This window comes from Theropithecus gelada, chromosome 12 (assembly GCF_003255815.1).
Source record: "Theropithecus gelada isolate Dixy chromosome 12, Tgel_1.0, whole genome shotgun sequence".
Lineage (NCBI taxonomy): Eukaryota > Metazoa > Chordata > Mammalia > Primates > Cercopithecidae > Theropithecus > Theropithecus gelada.
Window position 1 is genome coordinate 58,947,213 of NC_037680.1, and position 20,785 is coordinate 58,967,997.

The following is a 20,785-nucleotide window of genomic DNA, read 5'->3' on the forward strand; positions in this document are numbered from 1 at the left end:
TTCGGTATTGATGGAACGTACCTCAAAATAATAAGAGCTATTTATGACAAACCCACAGCCAATATCATACTGAATGGGCAAAAACTGGAAAAATTCCCTTTGAAAACTGGCACAAGACAGGGATGCCCTCTCTCACCACTCCTATTCAACATAGTGTTGGAAGTTCTGGCTAGGGCAATCAGGCAAGAGAAAGAAATCAAGGGTATTCAGTTAGGAAAAGAAGAAGTCAAATTGTCCCTCTTTGCAGATGACATGATTGTATATTTAGAAAACCCCATTGTCTCAGCCCAAAATCTCCTTAAGCTGATAAGCAACTTCAGCAAAGTCTCAGGATACAAAATTAATGTGCAAAAATCACAAGCATTCTTATACATCAGTAACAGACAAACACAGAGCCAAATCATGAATGAATTTCCATTCACAATTGCTTCAAAGAGAATAAAATACCTAGGAATCCAACTTACAAGGGATGTAAAGGACCTCTTCAAGGAGAACTACAAACCACTGCTCAGTGAAATAAAAGAGGACACAAACAAATGGAAGAACATACCATGCTCATGGATAGGAAGAATCAATATCGTGAAAATGGCCATACTGCCCAAGGTTATTTATAGATTCAATGCCATCCCCATCAAGCTACCAATGAGTTTCTTCACAGAATTGGAAAAAACTGCTTTAAAGTTCATATGGAACCAAAAAAGAGCCCGCATCTCCAAGACAATCCTAAGTCAAAAGAACAAAGCTGGAGGCATCACGCTACCTGACTTCAAACTATACTACAAGGCTACAGTAACCAAAACAGCATGGTACTGGTACCAAAACAGAGATATAGACCAATGGAACAGAACAGAGTCCTCAGAAATAATACCACACATCTACAGCCATCTGATCTTTGACAAACCTGAGAAAAACAAGAAATGGGGAAAGGATTCCCTATTTAATAAATGGTGCTGGGAAAATTGGCTAGCCATAAGTAGAAAGCTGAAACTGGATCCTTTCCTTACTCCTTATACGAAAATTAATTCAAGATGGATTAGAGACTTAAATGTTAGACCTAATACCATAAAAATCCTAGAGGAAAACCTAGGTAGTACCATTCAGGACATAGGCATGGGCAAAGACTTCATGTCTAAAACACCAAAAGCAACGGCAGCAAAAGCCAAAATTGACAAATGGGATCTCATTAAACTAAAGAGCTTCTGCACAGCAAAAGAAACTACCATCAGAGTGAACAGGCAACCTACAGATTGGGAGAAAATGTTTGCAATCTACTCATCTGACAAAGGGCTAATATCCAGAACCTACAAAGAACTCAAACAAATTTACAAGAAAAAAACAAACAACCCCATCAAAAAGTGGGCAAAGGATATGAACAGACATTTCTCAAAAGAAGACATTCATACAGCCAACAAACACATGAAAAAATGCTCATCATCACTGGCCATCAGAGAAATGCAAATCAAAACCACAATGAGATACCATCTCACACCAGTTAGAATGGCGATCATTCAAAAGTCAGGAAACAACAGGTGCTGGAGAGGATGTGGAGAAATAGGAACACTTTTACACTGTTGGTGGGATTGTAAACTAGTTCAACCATTATGGAAAACAGTATGGCGATTCCTCAAGGATCTAGAACTAGATGTACCATATGACCCAGCCATCCCATTACTGGGTATATACCCAAAGGATTATAAATTATGCTGCTATAAAGACACATGCACACGTATGTTTATTGCAGCACTATTCACAATAGCAAAGAGTTGGAATCAACCCAAATGTCCATCAGTGACAGATTGGATTAAGAAAATGTGGCATATATACACCATGGAATACTATGCAGCCATAAAAAAGGATGAGTTTGTGTCCTTTGTAGGGACATGGATGCAGCTGGAATCCATCATTCTTAGCAAACTATCACAAGAACAGAAAACCAAACACCGCATGTTCTCACTCATAGGTGGGAACTGAACAATGAGATCACTTGGACTCGGGAAGGGGAACATCACACACCGGGGCCTATCATGGGGAGGGGGGCGGGGGGAGGGATTGCATTGGGAGTTATACCTGATGTAAATGACGAGTTGATGGGTGCAGCACACCAACAAGGCACAAGTATACATATGTAACAAACCTGCACGTTATGCACATGTACCCTACAACTTACAGTATAATAATAATAAATAAATTAAAAAAAAAAAAAAAAGAAAAGTACATGAAAAATTATAGAATTCTGTTTCTGCATTTAATATCAGCAATAATAACGATTGATAAAAGCTAGGATTTCTTGAATTCTGGACACTTTTCTAAATAATTTATGTGTTAATTTAATTAATTCTCTCAATGCCTATGAGATAGGTAATGATATTATTTCCATTTACAGATAAGAAAATTGAGGAATTGAAAAATCAATCAAGGGGGAAAGAGCCAAGATGGTCAACTAGATGTAGCCAGGAAAACCTTCTCTCACCAAGACACCAGACCATCAAAAAGACAAGCACACTCCAAGGAGATCTTCAGAAGGGCATTGAGAGTGGACAGAGGAAACAGACCCTGAGCTGAAGAGAAAGGAGGCTGCAAATGCTGCATGGGATTGCCAAGCACTAGGACTCATTCCTGGTCCAGAGCAGCTCCTGGGGACAGGGTGAGTAAAACAGGGGGTAGAGTGACCCACTCTCACCACAGACCTCCAGAATCCTAGCTGCAGGAGACCCCTTGACACATACTGACTTTTGAGCTGGCAGGGAGAGCTTCTTGGAGAGTTGGTAGGGGTGGGACTTAAGCCTGCACAGAGCCCAGAGGGTTCAGTGTGGGAACAGCTACAGTGGAGTAAAGCCAGGGATGCCCGTCTCCCAAGGCTTGCCATGCTCCGCTAGCAGGTTCTGGCTTGTGTTGACTCAAATCTAGACAGAACGTAGCTATTTTCCCCATGAGACAGAGTCAGTCTGATCTGGGAGCCCCCCTGTTTGCCAGCCTCTCCCAGGGTCCCTGTCTGGACACACCCATTTGCAGTGCAACCACAGATACTGAACTAGGGTGCTTCTCAATGGCCACTACCATAGTTCCTTCACCAACAGACCCTGTCTGACCATCAGAGAGCTTCTGCAGATGGGCCCCTACCAGTGCACACCCACCTGCAGCTTCCCCTACCACTTTGCCAACACATGTGCACAAATGTGTCCTGCAGCTGCCAAAATACACATGTGTGGACCTCACTGCCCCCCCACCACCCAGATCCCACCACTGCTGCTGCCATCCCATTGTCACTGGTGAATGTACACACAGAACCCACCACCTCACCACTACCCTACCACCACTATGGCACATGTGCACATGCAAACCCCACTGCTACAACCTCAATAAAGTGCTTTTTCCAGCACCTTTCTCCCTATCAAAGTGTTGTTGCCAGTGAACTGGGAACACCTCAGCCCCTCCAGTGTAGCAGGTGCTTAACATCAACAGGCCATAAAACAAAGTCATGGGCCTGGTCTCAGGCCCCAGTGTTAGAGCATGCAGCCCAAGTGTGCTGAGCTGAGACTTGGCCCCCTGAAATAATCCAAAAACAAAGTCAGTCAACTCAACCCAACTTTTACCACAGTCAAACCCTCAAGTGCATAAAAGAATATAAAAGCAAAAAGCCCCATCCAAAGGACTGCAACTTCAAAGATTAAAGGAACAACAGCCTACACAGATAAGAAAAAAACAATGTACGAACCCTGGAAACTCACAAATCTAGTGTCTTTTGCCTCCAAATTACCATAAAAACTACCCAGCAACATTTTTTTACCAGACGAAATGGTTGAAATGACACACACAGAGTTCACAATCTGGATGGCATGGAAAATTATTGAGATTCAAGAGGAACTTGAAACACAATTCAAGGAATCTAAGAAATCTATTAAAATGATTCAAGAACTGAGAGACAAAATAGCCATTTTAAGAAAGAGCTAAACTGTTCTGATAGAGCTGAAAAACTCACTACAAGAGTAAAATAATACTATCACAAATATTAATAACAGAATAGACCAGGCTGAGGAAAGAATCTCACAGCTCGAAGTCCAATTCCTTGAATCAACTCAGTGAAACTAAAATAATGAAAAAACAATTTTAAAATGAACAAAATCTCTGAGAAATATGAGATTATTTAGAAACCAAACCCATAACTCAATGGCATCCCTGAAAGAGAGGGAGAGAGAGCAAGCAATTTGGAAAACATATTTGAGAATATTGCTCACAAAATTTTTCCCAACCTCACTAGAGAGGTTGACATTCAAATTCAGGAAATCAGAAAACCCCTGTGAGATACTATACGAGATGACCATCCTTAAGACACATAGTCATCAGATTCTCAAAGATCAATGTGAAAGAAAAAATATTAAAGGCAGCTAGAGAGAAGGGCAGGCTGCCTACAAAAAGAACTCCCTTAGGCTTATAGCAAACTTTTCAGCAAAACCCTACAAGCCAGAAGAGATTGGGGGCCTATATTCAGCATCCTTACAGAAAAAAATTCCAACCAAGAATTTCATATCCAGCCAAACTAAGCTTCATAAAACAAGGAAAAATAAAATCCTTTTCAGACAAGCAAATGCTAAGGGAATTTGTTACCACCATACCTGCTTTACAAGAGGTCCTTAAGGGAGTGCTACACATAGAAATAAAAAACTGTTACCAGCCACCACAAAACCACACTTAAATACATAGACCATTGACACTATAAAGCACGTACACAATCAAGTCTATGTAACAACCAGCTAACAACATGTCAGGATCAAATCTGCACATATCAATGCTAACCTTGGATGTACACAGGCTAAACACCTGACTTAAAAAGCACAAAGTGGCAAGTTGGATAAAGAATCAAGGCCCAACCCATATGCTGTCTTCAAGAGACTCATCTCACATGTGATGATAACCATAGGTTCAAAGTAAAGGGATGGAGTAAGATCTATCAAGCAAACAGAAAACAAAAAAAGAGCAGAGATTGCTATTCCTAATTCAGACAACACAGAAATTAAGCCAACAATGATCAAAAAGGACAAAGAAGGGCATTACATAATGATAAATGTTTTGATTCAACAAGAAGACTTAACTTTTCTAAATATATGCACCCAACACTGGAGCATCCAGATTCATAAAACAAGTGCTTAGAGACCTACAAAAGACATAGATAACCACACAATAATAGTGTAAGACTACAGCACCCTACAGCATTTCTATACACCAGTAACATCCAAGCTGAGAGCCAAATCAGAGACGCAATCCCATTCACAATAGCCACAGAAAGAATAAAATACCTAGAGATACTACTAACCAGGGAAGTAAAAGATCTCTACAACAAGAATTACAAAACGCTGCTTAAAGAAATCAGAGACGACACAGATAAATGGAAAAACATTCCATGCCCATGGGTAGGAAGAATCAACATTGTTAAAATGTCCATACTGCTGAAAGCAATTTACAGATTCAATGTTATTTCTATTAAACTACCAATGAAATTTTTGACATAACTGGAAAACACTATTTTAAAATTTATATGGAATCAAAAAAGAGCATGAATAGTCAAAGCAATCCTAAGCAGGAAGAACAAAGCCAGAGGCAGCACACTACCCAGCTTCAAACTATGGTACAAAGCTATAACCAAAACAGCATGGCACTGGTACAAAAACGGACACATAGACCCATGGAACAGAATAGAGAACCTCAAAATAAAGTTATAACCATCTGATCTCCAACAAAGTCAATGATAACAAACAATGAGGAAAACACTCCCTAAATGATGCTTAGATAACTGGCTAGTCATATGTAGAATATTTAAACTGGACCCCTTCTTTTCACCATATACAAAAATCAACTTGAGATGGATTAAAGAGTTAAATGTAAAGCCTAAACTATAAAATCCCTAGAAGAAAACCTAGAAAATACCACTCTGGAAATAGACCCTGCAAAGATTTCATGAGGAAGACTCCAAAAGCAATTGCAACAAAAACACAAATAGATAAGTGGAACCTAATTAAACTAAAGAGCTTCTGCACAGCAAAAGAGACTATCAACAGAATCAACAGAAAGTTTATTTTGTTCTATAGTTCTGCAGTTTTGAAGGTTAAGATGGATTCAAAAGAATTCTGATTTAGCTGCACACCCAAACCATGTTCTTCCATGTAAATTTAATCTCCAATAAAGCTGATATTTTGATTTTCATCTATGGGACTCCTAAACCTATCTCTCACTTAATTCTGAACTTGGGCAGGAATTAGGGGTATCATTCATTAGCACTTCCTCTCACCCGAGCATCTTATGAGGCAGATATCAGTTTCGTCCATGTCTCAGCTGAAAAATAACCTAAAAGAAGTCATCCCTGAGTATCCAAAATACCTTCCCCAAATAACTTGATCACATCACCTGGTGCATTTTCTTCTGGTCACTTCTTACTCCATATTAACTTGCTTTTTATAATTCACTTTTTGTTGTTTGTCTCCTCTACAGGAACAGAAGCTTCTGTGTCTAACATTGTACCTGACAGAGTATACAGTCAGAGTATATTTGTTGAATGAGTGAATGAATGATCAATTCAATTAATGGATTTTACAAATAAGAAAAGTGAAGTTTAGATAAATTAATAACTTTTCCATGGACACCTAGCTAAAAAGCAGGAAGTATTGTAGTATTAGAAAATATCTGATTAACTCTAGAGTTCAATTTCTAAGCCACCTAATCTGTAAGGTATTCCACCTTAATAATGTCAATTCTAAGAACTATAACATAATGTTATGTGGGACTGACTATTAAGACTGTGTCTACACATCAAAATGGGTTTTGATGAAGTAGTTTTCTTCAGAACAAATTATGATTATGATTAAAAGACAGATTTTAAAAAACTGATTTGCCTGATTAATCCATCAAAACAGTCACATACTGAACAACATACAGACTTATCAAAAATTTCCAAGAAAGATTGCATTCTCTTTTGACATTTGAAACGAATCCAGTGAATACCCTCCATCTCAGAGTTTGGTGAGGAAACTGGTGTTTTGGGCATGCAAGTCAGGGTTAGATGGAGGTACAGTGAGTTGTTTAAAGGCTAAGAATAAAGAATATCTGAATCCAATGTGCCATAGAGTAAGGCAGGGCTTCACCACTAGGGATCGTGTGTGTGTGTGTGTGTGTGTGTGTGTGTGTGTGTGTGTGTGTGTGTGTGTTGGGAGGGGATAGGAATGGTCATGTTGATGTGTTCTTCTGGTATAGAAAACATGTATTAGATTTTTATTTCTACTGTAACAAATTTACCACAAACTCAGTGGCTTGAAATAAATGAATTATCTTTAGTTCTGTAGCTCAGAAATCTGGCGCAAATTTCACTGAGTTCTAGTATCAGCAGGACTGCATTCTTTACAGAATCTCTAGGCAGAATCTGTTTTAAAATTTTTTCAGGTTTCTAGAGGTTGTCCTTGGCTCATAGCCCACTTTCACCATCTTCAGTAGTAGCACAGACAAGTTAAGTCCTTATCACTCAGTCCTACTTTCTCTTCTGCCTCTCTCTTCCACTTTTCAAGCCTTTGTGATTGGCCAGGCATGGTGGCTCACGCCTGCAATCCTAGCACTTTGGGAGATTGAGGTCAGTGGACCACTCGAGCCCAGGCATTCAAGACCAGACTGGGAAACATGGCAAAAACCCATCTCTACTAGAAGTACAAAAAGTTAGTCAGGTGTGGTGGCACATGCCTGTAGTTCTTGCTACCTGGGAGGCTGAAGTGGGAGGATCACCCGAGCCTGGGAGGTCAAGACCGCAGTGAGTAGAGATCACTCCACTGCACCAGAGTGAGATCCTGTCTGAAAAAGAAAGATGGAAGGAAGGAAGGAAGGAAGGAAGGAAGGAAGGAAGGAAGGAAGGAAGGAAGGAAGGAAGGAAGGAAAGAAGGAAGGGAGAAAGAAAGAAAGAAAAAGAAAGAAAGAAAGAGAGAGAGAAAGAAAGAAAAGAAAAAGAAAGAAAGAAAAAGAAAGAAAGAAAGAAAGAAAAAAAGAAAGAAAGAAAGAAAGAAAGAAAGAAAGAAAGAAAGAAAGAAAGAAAGAAAGAAAGAAAGAGAGAGAGGGGGGAGGGAGGGAGGGAGGGAGAGAGAGAGAAAGAAAGGAAAGAAAGAGAGAAAGAGAAAGAAAGAAGGAAAGAAAGGAAGGAAGAAAGGAAAGAAAGGAAGGAAGGAAATGAATCTTTGTGATTACATTAGGCTTACCTGGATAATCCAGGCTACTATCCCTATTTTAAAGTCAGATGATTAGCAAGTTTAACTCCATCTGCTCCTTTAATTCTCCTTTTCAAATAAAGTAACATATCTTTTGGTTCAGGGGATTAGGACATGGACATTTCTGGAGGGTGATAAGTCTGCCTACCCCAAGCCTGGGAATTCAATTTTAAGGAGCACCACTGTAGATCCTTTTCTGGTGTCTTTTGCGTAAGAGTTCTGAGACTGTCATCTTTTTTGTTTTGGAAGCAAGATAACTACAATGTCAGAGCTAGGTAGATCTATGTTTAAACCCATGTTCTATCAGATACTAGCTGCATAACTACTTAAGATACTTAGGTTTTTAAGAACACTGGTGGGGAGTAAGAATACAAACATGTTATATCTGCACAATTCTAACAATATATATGATAAAGATGATAAAGCAAACATCCTTCCATCTTCTCCATCTTTATTCCAGCTGTGAATCTATCTCCAATCCTCCCACCTGGTTTTAGTCCCTATTTTGGCAGCCTGGCTGATCTAATTTTCTAGTTAAAGCCAGTATAAGATTCAGAATTTTATTCATTCATTGATTTAAAATATTATTTGCACTGTCTCCTATGTGCTAAGTACTGTGCTATGTGCTGGAATCCAAGAGCAAATCCAATGAAGTAAGCGTAGCTCTTGCACTCAAAAGCTGTGGCTGAATATGAAAGGTGGATTTTGTTATGAGAAGAGAAATTCAGGTTATTTATGAGCTGAAAATAAAAAACTAATCTAGTCTGGAAGGTCAGGAAGAATTTCCTTTGCAAGTGAAATTTAAGCAGCAATCTTTGTGCATTTTTTAATAGGATATGAATCAGAATTTTGAGTGGGACAACTCCTCCTGATAAGGAAATGCCCTGAGGTCTGTAGGATATTTAGCCTTACCAGGACCCTGCTGCCCACTAAATACAGAAACACCTTGCCATCACTGCAACCACCAGAAACTTCCCCACATAACTCTAAAAGCTTTGTATAGAACAAGAGCAACTCTGGCTGAAAGAGGAAAACGAAGGAATAATTGTCTCCAGAAGACAGAACAAAATGAGCAAAGGCAGAGGAGTGGTAAGCAGTATTTCTTTTGGGTGACCCTGGGTCTGAATAGGAGGCGTGTCACGGAAGGACAGGCATCAGAGGAGAATCCAAAGATCAAATTGGTAGGCAGTGACCCTGTGAAGGATGCAAAGATTTAAAGGTGTTTAAGCAGAAGAGTAAAAGGATCAAATTTGTGTCTTATCTATAATACTTCATCCTCAAGTATGGTTCCAATTTGGGAATATGATGCTATTAGCTCCTGTCACTTCTATTTTTTTTCTTTTTTTTTTTTTTTTTTTTTTTTTGCTAATTTTTATTCTAAATGTATATTTCCGCTACATCCTCTTAGTGGTAAGGGCCTGGACAACTCCATCTGAGAACTACACAACATACTGCCCTCTTCAACAATAACAGTTGCTTAGAATTAAAGGATTACCATCTAATTCTTCTCTTCTTCACTTTTTGCTTCCAAACATTTTGTCCTTCACTATTGATAGTCATATTCACTACCCTACCAATCACAGAGAAAAAAAAAACAACAAAGCTTAACTTAATGTCTTTCAACCATTGCATTCACAATTCCAAGTCTTAAAATTAATATCTGGACATTTGTAACATGGGGGAGATAAGGTGGTATGTGTCCAGACATGTAAAATTAGTGATCAGATATAAAGTTAGCTTCTAACTGAAATTGTGATAGGTTCTAGTACTATGTTTATAAAAACTGAAGGAACTGGGGCAATAAGTACTATGAAGTGGTGAGTATTACATTTTTGTCAGTAGTTTATGGTTTCTGGCAGTTCATACTTTCTTCTCTTCTGTTGAATGCCTGAGTAAGATAATACTTTGTTTTAGATTTTTCCCTATAGCTTCATATCATTTTCACTGAATTTTCGACCTGAAAAATGCTAATTTTCAGTTTTCTGAAAATGCTGTCACCTCTTAGATTGAATTCTTATAGCAATGTCACTAACTGGAAAGAGCAACACCAGTGTTTTTTAAATATGTTTAATTTTTAAATAAAATCCACAGTTGTGGAACTCTATGTTTAGAGAAAAAAAAAAGCAACAGCACATGACACAAAAAGGCATTTATCTTTTAAACGGAAAAGAAACACAACGCATAGATGAAATACTGTAAAATCTTCAAACCAACTTTCCACATGGGAATCAATGAAATTAACAATATTTGAAAGACTATCGATAGCTATGTTTTCTTAGTATGTAGGAAGAAGCCTAGGTTTCAAATTCATAAGAAACTTCTGAATCAGAAATTTCATTTGGTGTTGAGATGGCATAAGAAATAGGAAGTGTTTTCCAGCCCTAAACAATTGATAACTTATGGCCAAGTATATAATTATTTTTAAATCTAATTTATGAAAGACCTAATGCCATAGTTATTTGCTTATATTTCCACCATCATAGATGATGACTTATAGTGTAGAATTAAATTGTTGTACTGAGTAACAAATTAGTGGTTGAATATGGAAAAAGATAAATAAAAAGATTGTAAATATAAGAAGAAAATTAATAGACTAATGCAGAGAAGTTTGCATCAGAATGGGAGTAAGAAACTGTTTCACCTTTCTTGTCACAAAAGAAAAAGAGATTTCTTGGCACATAACTTTATATGGTGTGTCAAATATTATATGAAGATAATTTAGAAGAAGCTCAGTAAAAGAAAACAAAAATGGTAGACAAGCATTAATATTTTAATTTAGTTACCAAAGTTTTCCACATGTGTTCCAAAATTTAAAAATTATTTCTATGCACTCAAAAGACTCTCTAAAATGTTATGTTATATAACAATCCCTATAAGATATTTTCTCTAAATGTCTACCTGTAATGGTTCCTGATTTCTATATTTAAGGTATAATTGAATAAACATTATTTTACTTTGACCTTTGTCTCTATTTTTATTTAACCTTAAAATTTACATACTGGAAGCTCGATTAAAAACAATATATTATGCCAAAATAAGTCAATGTATTCGTAAAGTAAAAGATTTTAAAAATCACTTTCTGAACAAATACCTAAAGGTCTTGAGTCTATTTTAGCAAAAATAAGAAAACTGGTGCACAATTGTTTGATAGGTTTAATGAGTAGCATGATTTTAATTGCCAAAACTTAAGTGTAGAATTCTAGGACTAGCAATTTTGATAAGCCAAAATTCTGTTTGAATCAATATTGCATTTTAAATAGACAAGACAATTTCAGCAATGGAATAGGGAGTCCCTCACATCACTCCTCTGAATGCAAACTGTACAAAATACCATAATTAAACAATTTGGTTGTCATTAGTCATGTAGATTTTAGATTTAGAGTTTCTCGCTTTGACAATTCTAAGCCTTGAACACTGAAAATGTGCTAAGTCAAACTACAAGTTGAAGTGATAGTACAAAATGCAATTTCTTCTTTATTCAATGAAAAAGCAGTCGTTTTAGTCAGTTAGATAATGATTTTCAAAAGAAAGAAAGAAACTTGGTTAATGATTATTTAGTGGCTCTAAGTAAACACAACTCAAAATTAATTTTGCATGTACACATTTTAATATATCCTTCTATCAATTCATGAAGATCTACCGTTGAATGACTCTATCACCCTTTTCTGAAATAAAATGACAGATTGATCTTTGAGATCAGCTGATACAGTGAGTCAATAACTTTGCCCTAAAGTATTAAATAAACACAACATCATTTTTCACATTTCTTAAAGACATATGCATAAATCCACCAGCATACATCTTCATACATTCAATTAACTACAGGAAACTAGAAAAATGCAAACAAAACAAAAGCAAAACATCCTTCTAAGGAGAAGAAAATCTAAAATAGGTTGTAATGAGAGACATAATTTTCCCGGTACTGATGTTCATCCACTCATTGGGTTAAAACACAAATCATCTGATGACTGCTAATGTTTAATTTGCATCTATGCTAATTAATTTGGAGAGCTGTTATTTGCTTTGATAGGATTACTTGTTCCCCTAGAGAACAACCTCACCAAAAAGCTGTAATTTCTAAATCTTCAATGGATCTTGGAAACAGATTTCTAGTTCATCCAAATAATGTAAAGATGGCTTCCTTTCCAAAAGTTATTCTCTGCTATATGTTTTTTGCATTATTGTGCTCTTATACTAGTGCACTGTAAAGCCATATATTACTTCAAGAAGTAAGAAAATATACAAAGAACAATATTTAAATACATAAACATCATTAAATACATTCAAATGGAGGAAAGTAGAGGGAATTTTTACCTTTAAACAAAGTTTGATGTAATTTTCTGTAAAAAAATATCAAACAGGGACATCAAATTTACTCAGGTACTGAATTTTAAAAAATGGTGTGAAAACACAGCATTAGAGATATAAATCATAGAAAATCTCTATTTTGCATAGTGTAGGATTCTTTCAGCTGTTATTATAGAAAAGCAAATATATTAATATTTTCATTTGAGATCTGCAAATATACTAAGCAGTTACCATAGCCTGTAAAGTTCATATTATAATTTCTCATTTTTAGTCAAATGTTAAATCTGATTTTTAAATTACGACAATTAAGATAAAGCATATAAACAGTGTGGTGCTGAAACACTAAACAGGAACTAGTAGCATACACAGCTAAAAAGAAAATGTAAGGGTGTAAATATCAAGGTGAATAGCATTGCAATTAATGTTTGACTTAGGTAATTACATCCCATGTTTGACATAAATGCATAATTCTTGACCCATTTTACTAAGGGCTATTATGTACTATGGACTATTCTGTACTCTCAGGAGAAGTGAACTGTGAACTGGTTAATGTAAAGCCAAAACTCTCCAATAAGTTTGATATGCTGTTAATATTTTTACCACATAAGCATTTTTTCTTACAGAAATATTTAAGCAAAAAGAATAAGCACAATAAAATATAATTATTTATTTTCATGTTAATCCTCTCATTGCTTTTCCAAATCTAATCACAGAGAAAGAAGTACCAGTCTTATTTCTCTCTCTGCTTACCTGAGGGAAATTTTATTTGAGTCAGTATCCTGGCAAATGGCTTTCTTAGTTACCTTTCTGCATATCTGAACCACATATCTAAACAGCACATACAGAATGCATAAAAGAAACCATGTAGTATGACAGTAAAGTGACTTCTCCAGAAGTTACCTTACTTTAATAAAATGTGCAAGTACAAAACACTATTCGTCCTTCAACAAGTTGTTAGCTGAGATAGGCACATTTTATTTTTCAAGAGAAAATCTTTCTAAAGGAAACTAGTCCACAAAGGCGGATAGCACCAACAATTAGTCACGTTAATAGTCAAATCTTTCAGGGGGAAATAAAAAGCAAAGAGCATACTCACATTCCTTTCAGGCGCTGCCACATTTTTTCAGTCTGTTCTCCTGTAAGATACTTAAAAGTGGTGTTTTCCAATTCTTCAATTTCTGTGGCACTAGACCCCATGATGATGCTCCTAAGACAATACAGTTACAGTCAGTTTCAGCAGCTAGAACAAGCATTCCTCAGTCCATTACAAATCTTACACGCTTATACAGTAGCCTCTCTTATCTATCAAAACAGTGCTGATGTACAAAGCTGAGGGAAGACTCTGCCAGATTTGCTATTGACTTTGACAGGCATATATCCACTGCTCACCACCTCACAACCCCCTTAAGCAGACAGCAGTATAAACAGATGCTCTGACCTCACAAGAGCAATCCGTACATGTGAGCCTGCTACTGTACTACTGACCGACTGAGTACTCAAGCTCTCCCCAAAAGCAGCTCATCTGTTACTGTTCTGTGCACTGAAGCACATCAGAATTCCTACAGTTTACGAGCTCTATTATGCACAAGAGAAACGTGAATGACTTTCGCGCTCCAGAAGAAGCTGAATTCCTCTCTACCAACAGAACGAGGGCAGGATGTAATAAGGAAACAGATGGTAGGAGCCAGTATCAGCAGCACCACCCTGAGAAAAAAAAAATGCCTGTTTAAATGCCAAGGTTTTTGTCTCTAAATTGATCTGAAACCAACACTTAAAAATGTATCATGATCTAACAATAAACGCAACAAATATTAATGATAACAAAGAGAAAATAACATATAGAGCCATACAGAAGAACACAGCTCCACAGGTTGTTATTGCAAGAATATGTACATCAACTGATGCTGTAATTGTGCTTATTCACCTTCTCCTAGCAACTCCACACAGTAGGTAACTGCCAATTTAACCAGTGGAAAGTACGGCAGCTGCACACAGCCTGCTCCAAGAATCCTTTGGGAATTAAAAAATAAATAAAATGAAACTAGTGTAAATGCGTGTGTGTGTGTGTGTGTGTGTGTGCATGCGTGTTTTGAAGGAAAAGGGAATAGGTTTGTGTGTGTGTGTTTATGAGAGAGAGAAGGAGAGAGGGAGAGAGGGAAAAGAGAGAAATTGATGCTTTGCTGCTTCTGCATTTTAGAAGAAAAATGAGAGAGAGTGGACATAAAAGGAATCAGAACTGAGTCGTCTGCCAAGCTCCTAACACATGGCGAGCTTTCTTTGAAACAAGCACAGACCTTAAGTATGAGCACCATAACAGCTCTTGCTATCTGCAAGCTGCTATAGAAAATATACTTATAAGCAATATTTCTTCTTGTTTGTTTGAAAACCCAGATGTAGTTTTATTTCTCCTTGCAAGAAAACTTGCCTGTTACTATGAGTTTTAAGGTAGAGATATTCAAAGATAGGTAATAACCTCCAATATTTGTTGAATATTTCTGATGTTTTGGACAATGTTCTCAGTACCTATTACACATTACCTTTTTAAATTCTTACAAGAAGCCTGTGAGATAGGCAATACTCCTGTCCAATAGTTGAGAAAACTGAGAAACAGAGACATTCTCCAGATTTAAAGTTGATTCTTAAAAATTGGAACTATTATTAACAATTAGTCTTCCAATATAAAATCACTATGTCTATGCAAATGACACTGATGATATCTAGTAGTCAGTTATAATGTGTATGTAAAAAGCACCTTTACAAAATGTTATAGAAAATGCCTTCTGATTTGCAGATTATAAGAGGGTAAATCAAGTGAGGCTTCCGTTTTCCTCTCTCAGACAAGATACTTCCAGAATTCAATCTGAATGTAATGCCTTTAGCTAGCGGACAGCATTGTGAAATTAAAACTTCATTCCTATAAGCATTTACCAGAGTTGTCAGAAATAGGTTAATCTTTGCTCTGAAAGTACCAATTTTACCTTCACTGTGCCTTCATTTGTAATCTTAGCTATATTCATGTAATAAACTCTTACCTGATATTTCTTTAATGAAATAGTCAACAAACATCTATATTCTGCTTTCAAAGAAATATTGCAGCCAAAAATCTCCATAGATAACAAGTACTCTATCATTATTATTTTATGAATCAAGATACCTAAGTCCTTGAGGCTATACAGATGATTTTCTAAATATGACATGAAATGTCAAGTCCTCACATTGACCAGCTTACCAATAACATTGCAAACTAAAGAAGAGAACTATTCTACTTAAATATATGTCAAAGAATCTTGTTTCATCACTACAATTCATTTGCCCTTTGCTTTCACTATGTAACTTCTATCACACATTGATATTTAAGACCTCAAGGTATACTAATTCGGTCACTTACTAGAAAAAAATTCTTAATCATTTCATTAAATGTTTCATAAAATAAAATCTTGAATAATTAACTAGATAAAATAGCTTATTATTTAAATCCTTAAACAAGATAATGTTCATCCTTAGGAAGTATCAAAAAGTTACTTCTGTTAACATAGAGAATTCAAATCATTTTTCTTTGTTAATTTATAAAAAAATTGATATAAGTTCTGCAAGGGAAAATTGAGAAAACAGTCATAAAAATACAATAAAAATTGATCCAACTTGTATGTCCCTCATCTCTCATAGTTTCCATTTATTTTGCTTTAACTCTATAGTCAGGTAAATTATTTCTATTAGAATAAGTAGTTCCTTCCTTCCTGATTACCTAATATTTTATTAGGAATGGTGACAAAAATGTATAGAATGAATTTAGTATCTACTAATGCCAAAATGTAATATAACATATACTCTAAATCTAGACTACCTGGGTTTGAATCTTTATTCTTTCACTGAAAGAATTATGTGATTTTTTCAAGTTACAATTTTTGTTCATTTCTTCACGTATAAAATGAGCATAATAATAACATCTCCTCACAGTGTTCATGTATTGAATGAGCTGATACAGGTAAAGAAATTAAAACAGTATCTGGCACATCATAATTGCTTAATAGTTATTAGATCTTATTATTATTGATATTACATGATTTTTTTTCCTTTTGATTATAGTGTAATTATTCAATAGATTTTAGTGACAATTATTTCCCAAATCATTTGTAATTATTGTTTTAATGCATTACTAGTGTTCCTTTTGTTTAGAAGCTACATCCTTATTTATAAGCAAAATCGTTCTAAGTATTTGTGTCACTAGGTTTACTGGTTTTCATATTAAGATTATATTGGCTGATATAGTTTGGACCTATGTCCCCACTCAAATCTCATGTTAAAATGTAAGCCCCAGTTCTGGAGGTAGGGCCTGGCAGGAGGTGATTGGATCAAGGGGGTGATTTCTAGTGGTTTAGCACCATCCTCCTGCTCTAGTCATGTAAGATGTGCCTGCTTCCCCTTCACTTTCCACCAAGATTGAAAGTTTCCTGAGGCTTCCCCAGAAGCAGCTATGCTTCCCTTACAGCCTGCAGAACCACGAGCCGATTAAACCTCTTTTCTTTATAAATTACCCAGTCTCAGGTATTTCTTTATAGCAATGCAAGAATGACTAATACATTGGCACCATGTAATAAATGGTAAAGAAAATAACTTTAATTCTTTAGCCAGTAAGCCATCACTCAATGACAAAGATAAATGATGACACATTCAGAAATGCCAAATTCAGAAAGCATACCATTCAAATACTCTGTAAAAATAATTACATGAGTTAATATACCTGGAAAAAGAAAAAAAATTAATTAATGAGAAAAATCAGAAACATATACCTAACCTAGCAACAGAAATTCATAAACAAAATCCCAAGTTGGCATCTGTTAAGAAGGGCTAGGAAGAAATCAGTGCAAGTGAGAACAAGAAATCAGAGGGATCAAAAAGATGGCTTCAGAAAAAAGTGGATTAAATTCATCAAGAATATTTAAAAACTAAAAATACTGTTTTATTGATAATAAAAGTACATTATGTTTTCATTGACAAGAAAATAATTTAGAAAATATATTAATTTCTGAACAATATGGCAGACTAAGTTACTCTTAAAACTTTCAGACCAAAAATAATTTTCAAATATTGGAAAAATTCTAATAAATATTATTTTGAATGCATAGCTGAACTTATATAAAATGAAGTCCAAAATGAACAGGGACAAAAACATTAGAATGGTAAGGACAGTTATCAAACATAGTAATCTACAGCCTTGTATTATAATCAGTATATAGGAAACACAAAATAAGGGTTTGAGTCTGTACAGTATGAAGACTTGAAACCAAGGTTCCCCCCAGAAAGATGGAAACTATAAAAGGCTACCCATGGAGTCAGTTTGTGGACAAGAAAGCATAAGTGTGGCCAAGAGATATCTGAAAAAATTTTCTCTCTCAGTTTAGTCTCTAGGAGAGGAAAAACACAATAAAAGCATTCTTTGATAGGTTTTAACAATGGGACTGCCATCTATGAGTTTGATTAAACTACCAGCTTTGTCTGAGAAACAGCAAAACTTAAAGTGATCTTGGGTTAGTGGTATCCAAGGTTACCTAGAATAAGAAAAGCAAATTTGTTTTGAGAAATAATCCTCAAACACACCTTTTAAAAATCTTACAGATAAATCTAGTCAAATATGAGCTTACAATTCAAAATTATAAAACATATAGTTAATCAAGTCATCACTAATGAGAGTCACTAGACAAAACTATTAGAACCACACCCTCAAGGACCTTAGGTATTATAATTACCTAATAAGTTAAAATAATGTTCAAATTTTAAATAAATAGAAAAAAAGATTCTCAAAACATGACCAAAAAAAAGAAATTCTATTTTTTTAAAGGACCATTCAGGGAAAGTAAGTAAAAAGAAATTTTTAAAATTAAAAAAGAACCACTGAAATTATATATTCAATGTATAAGGTAAGAACAGAAAGAGAATTAGCTAATAAGAAAATATGAAGAGGCCGGGAGTGGTGGGTCATGCCCGTAAACCCAGCACTTTGGGAGGCCAAAGCAGGCCTCAGGAGTTCAAGACTAGCCTGGGCAATATTGTGAAACCCTGTCTCTACAAAAAAAAATGTATATATATATAAAAATTAGCCAGGCATAGTAGGCTGCAGTGAGCCTTGTTCATGCCACTACACTCCAGCATGGGTGACAGAAAGACCCATGTCAAGAAAAGAAAAAAAGAAAAGAAAAATCTGAAGAAATTGCCCAAAATGTACAGATAGACACAGAAGTGAGATTATGAAAGAATATCTTAGAAGTCAAGAAAGACAAAAAATTCCTAATGTACATGTCTAATATTGTTTGGCTGTGTTCCCATCCAAATCTCATTTTGAATTGTAGCTCCCATAATTCCCATGTGTTGTGGGAGGAACCCAGTGGGAGAGAATTGAATCATGGGAGTGGTTTCCCTTACACTGTTCTTGTTGTAGTAAGTCTCATGAGATCTGATGGTTTTGTAAGCCTTTCATTTGGCTTTCATTCTCTCGTCTGCCACCATGTAAGATGTGACTTTCGCCTTCCACCATGATTGTAAGGCCTCCTCAGCCATATGGAACTGTGAGTCCATTAAACCTCTTTTTCTTTATAAATTACCCAGTCTCAGGTATGTCTTTATCAGCAGCATGAAAATGGACTAATACAGTAAATTGGTACCAGTAGAATAGGGCACTGCTGTAAAGACACCCAAAAAAGTGAAAGCAACTTTGGAACTGGGTAACAGGCAAAGGTTGGAACACTTTAGAGAGCTCAGAAGAAGAAAGGAAAAGATGGGAAAGTTTGGAACTTTCTACAGATAAATGACATTGACCAAAATGCTGACAGTGATATGAACAATGAAATCCAGGCCGAGGTGGTCTCAAATAGAGATGAGGAACTTGTTGGGAACTGGAGTAAAGGTGACTCTTGCTATGTTTTAGCAAAGAGACTGGTGGCATTTTTCCCCTGCCCTAGAGATTTGTGGAATTCGCAACTTGAGGGAGATGAGTTAGGGTATTTAGCAGAAGAAATATCTAAGCAGCAAAGTATTCAAGAAGTGACTTGGGTACTGTTAAAAGCATTCAGTTTTAAAAGGGAAACAGAGCATAAAAGTTTGGAAAATTTGCAGCCTGAGGATGTGACAGAAAGGAAAAGCCCACTTTCTGAGGAGAAACTCAAGCCAGCTACAGAAATTTGCATAAGTAATGAGGAGCCAAATGATAATCACCAAGACAATGGGAAAAATGCCTCCAGAGCATGTCAGAAACCTTTGTGGCAGCCCCTCCCATCACAAGCCTGGAGGTCTAGGAGGAAAAATGGTTTTGTGGGCCATTGCTTGACCCCTTGCTATGTACAGCCTAGGGATTTGGTGCCCTGCATCCCAGCTAGTCTAGCCATGGCTAAAAGAGGTCAAGGTACAGCTCAGGCCATGGCTTCAGAGGGTGCAAGCCCCAAACTTTGGCAGCTTCCAGGTGGTGTTGACCCTGCAAGTGCACAGAAGTCAAGAATTGAGGTTTGGGAACCTTCACCTAGATTTCAGAGGATGTATGGAAATATCTGGATGTCCAGACAGAAGTTTGCTTCTGGGGTGGGGCCCTCAGGGAGAACCTCTGCTTAGGCAGTGTGGAAGGGAAATGCGGGGTTGAAGCTTCCACACAGAGTCCCCACTTGGATACTACCTAGTGGAGCTGTGAGAAGAGGTCCACCATCCTCCAGACCCCAGAATAGCAGATCTACAAACAGCTTGCACCATGCATGTGGATAGGTGCCACAGACTTTCAATGCCAGTGCATGAAAGCAGCCAGAAGGGAGGCTATACCCTGCAGAGCCACAGGGGCAGAGCTGTCAAAGACCATGGGAACCCACCTCTTGCATCAATATGACCTGTATGTGAGACATGGAGTCAAAGGAGATCATTTTGGAGCTTTAAGATTTAACTATCCCACTGGATTTCAAACTTGATTGGGCCTGTAGCCCCTTTGTTTTGGTCAATTTCTCCCATTTGGAATAGCTATGTTTACCCAATGCCCATACCCCCATCATATCTAGAAAGTAACTAGCTTGCATTTTATTTTACAGACTCATAGGCAGAAGGGACTTGCCTTGTCTCAGATGAGACTTTGGACTGTGGACTTTTGAGTTAATGCTGAAATTAGTTAAGACTTTGGGGGACTGTTGAGAAGGCTTGATTGGTTTTGAAAAGTAAGACCAGGAGGTTTTGGAGGGGGCCAGGGGTGGAATGATATGGATTGGCTGTGTCTC

The 20,785-nt window shown here is 36.6% G+C and overlaps 1 protein-coding gene across 4 annotated transcripts in view; it reads right to left on the minus strand.

The window, feature by feature from the left end:
• The window catches only part of PDE1A (phosphodiesterase 1A), a 403,806-nt gene extending 389,598 nt beyond the window's left edge, over positions 1-14,208 (minus strand). The window contains exons 1-2 of one of the 4 annotated variants that reach the window (XM_025404058.1): positions 14,001-14,208; positions 13,639-13,749 (exon numbers count right to left, since the gene is read on the minus strand). In XM_025404058.1, the coding sequence (XP_025259843.1) occupies positions 13,639-13,749; positions 14,001-14,002 (113 nt within the window). In that variant the 5' untranslated portion in view covers positions 14,003-14,208. Of the gene's footprint in view, positions 1-13,638; positions 13,973-14,000 lie in introns of those variants that run through there. The other 3 variants (XM_025404060.1, XM_025404059.1, XM_025404066.1) reach the window with 3 other exon arrangements.
• Positions 14,209-20,785: the final 6,577 nt, after the last annotated feature.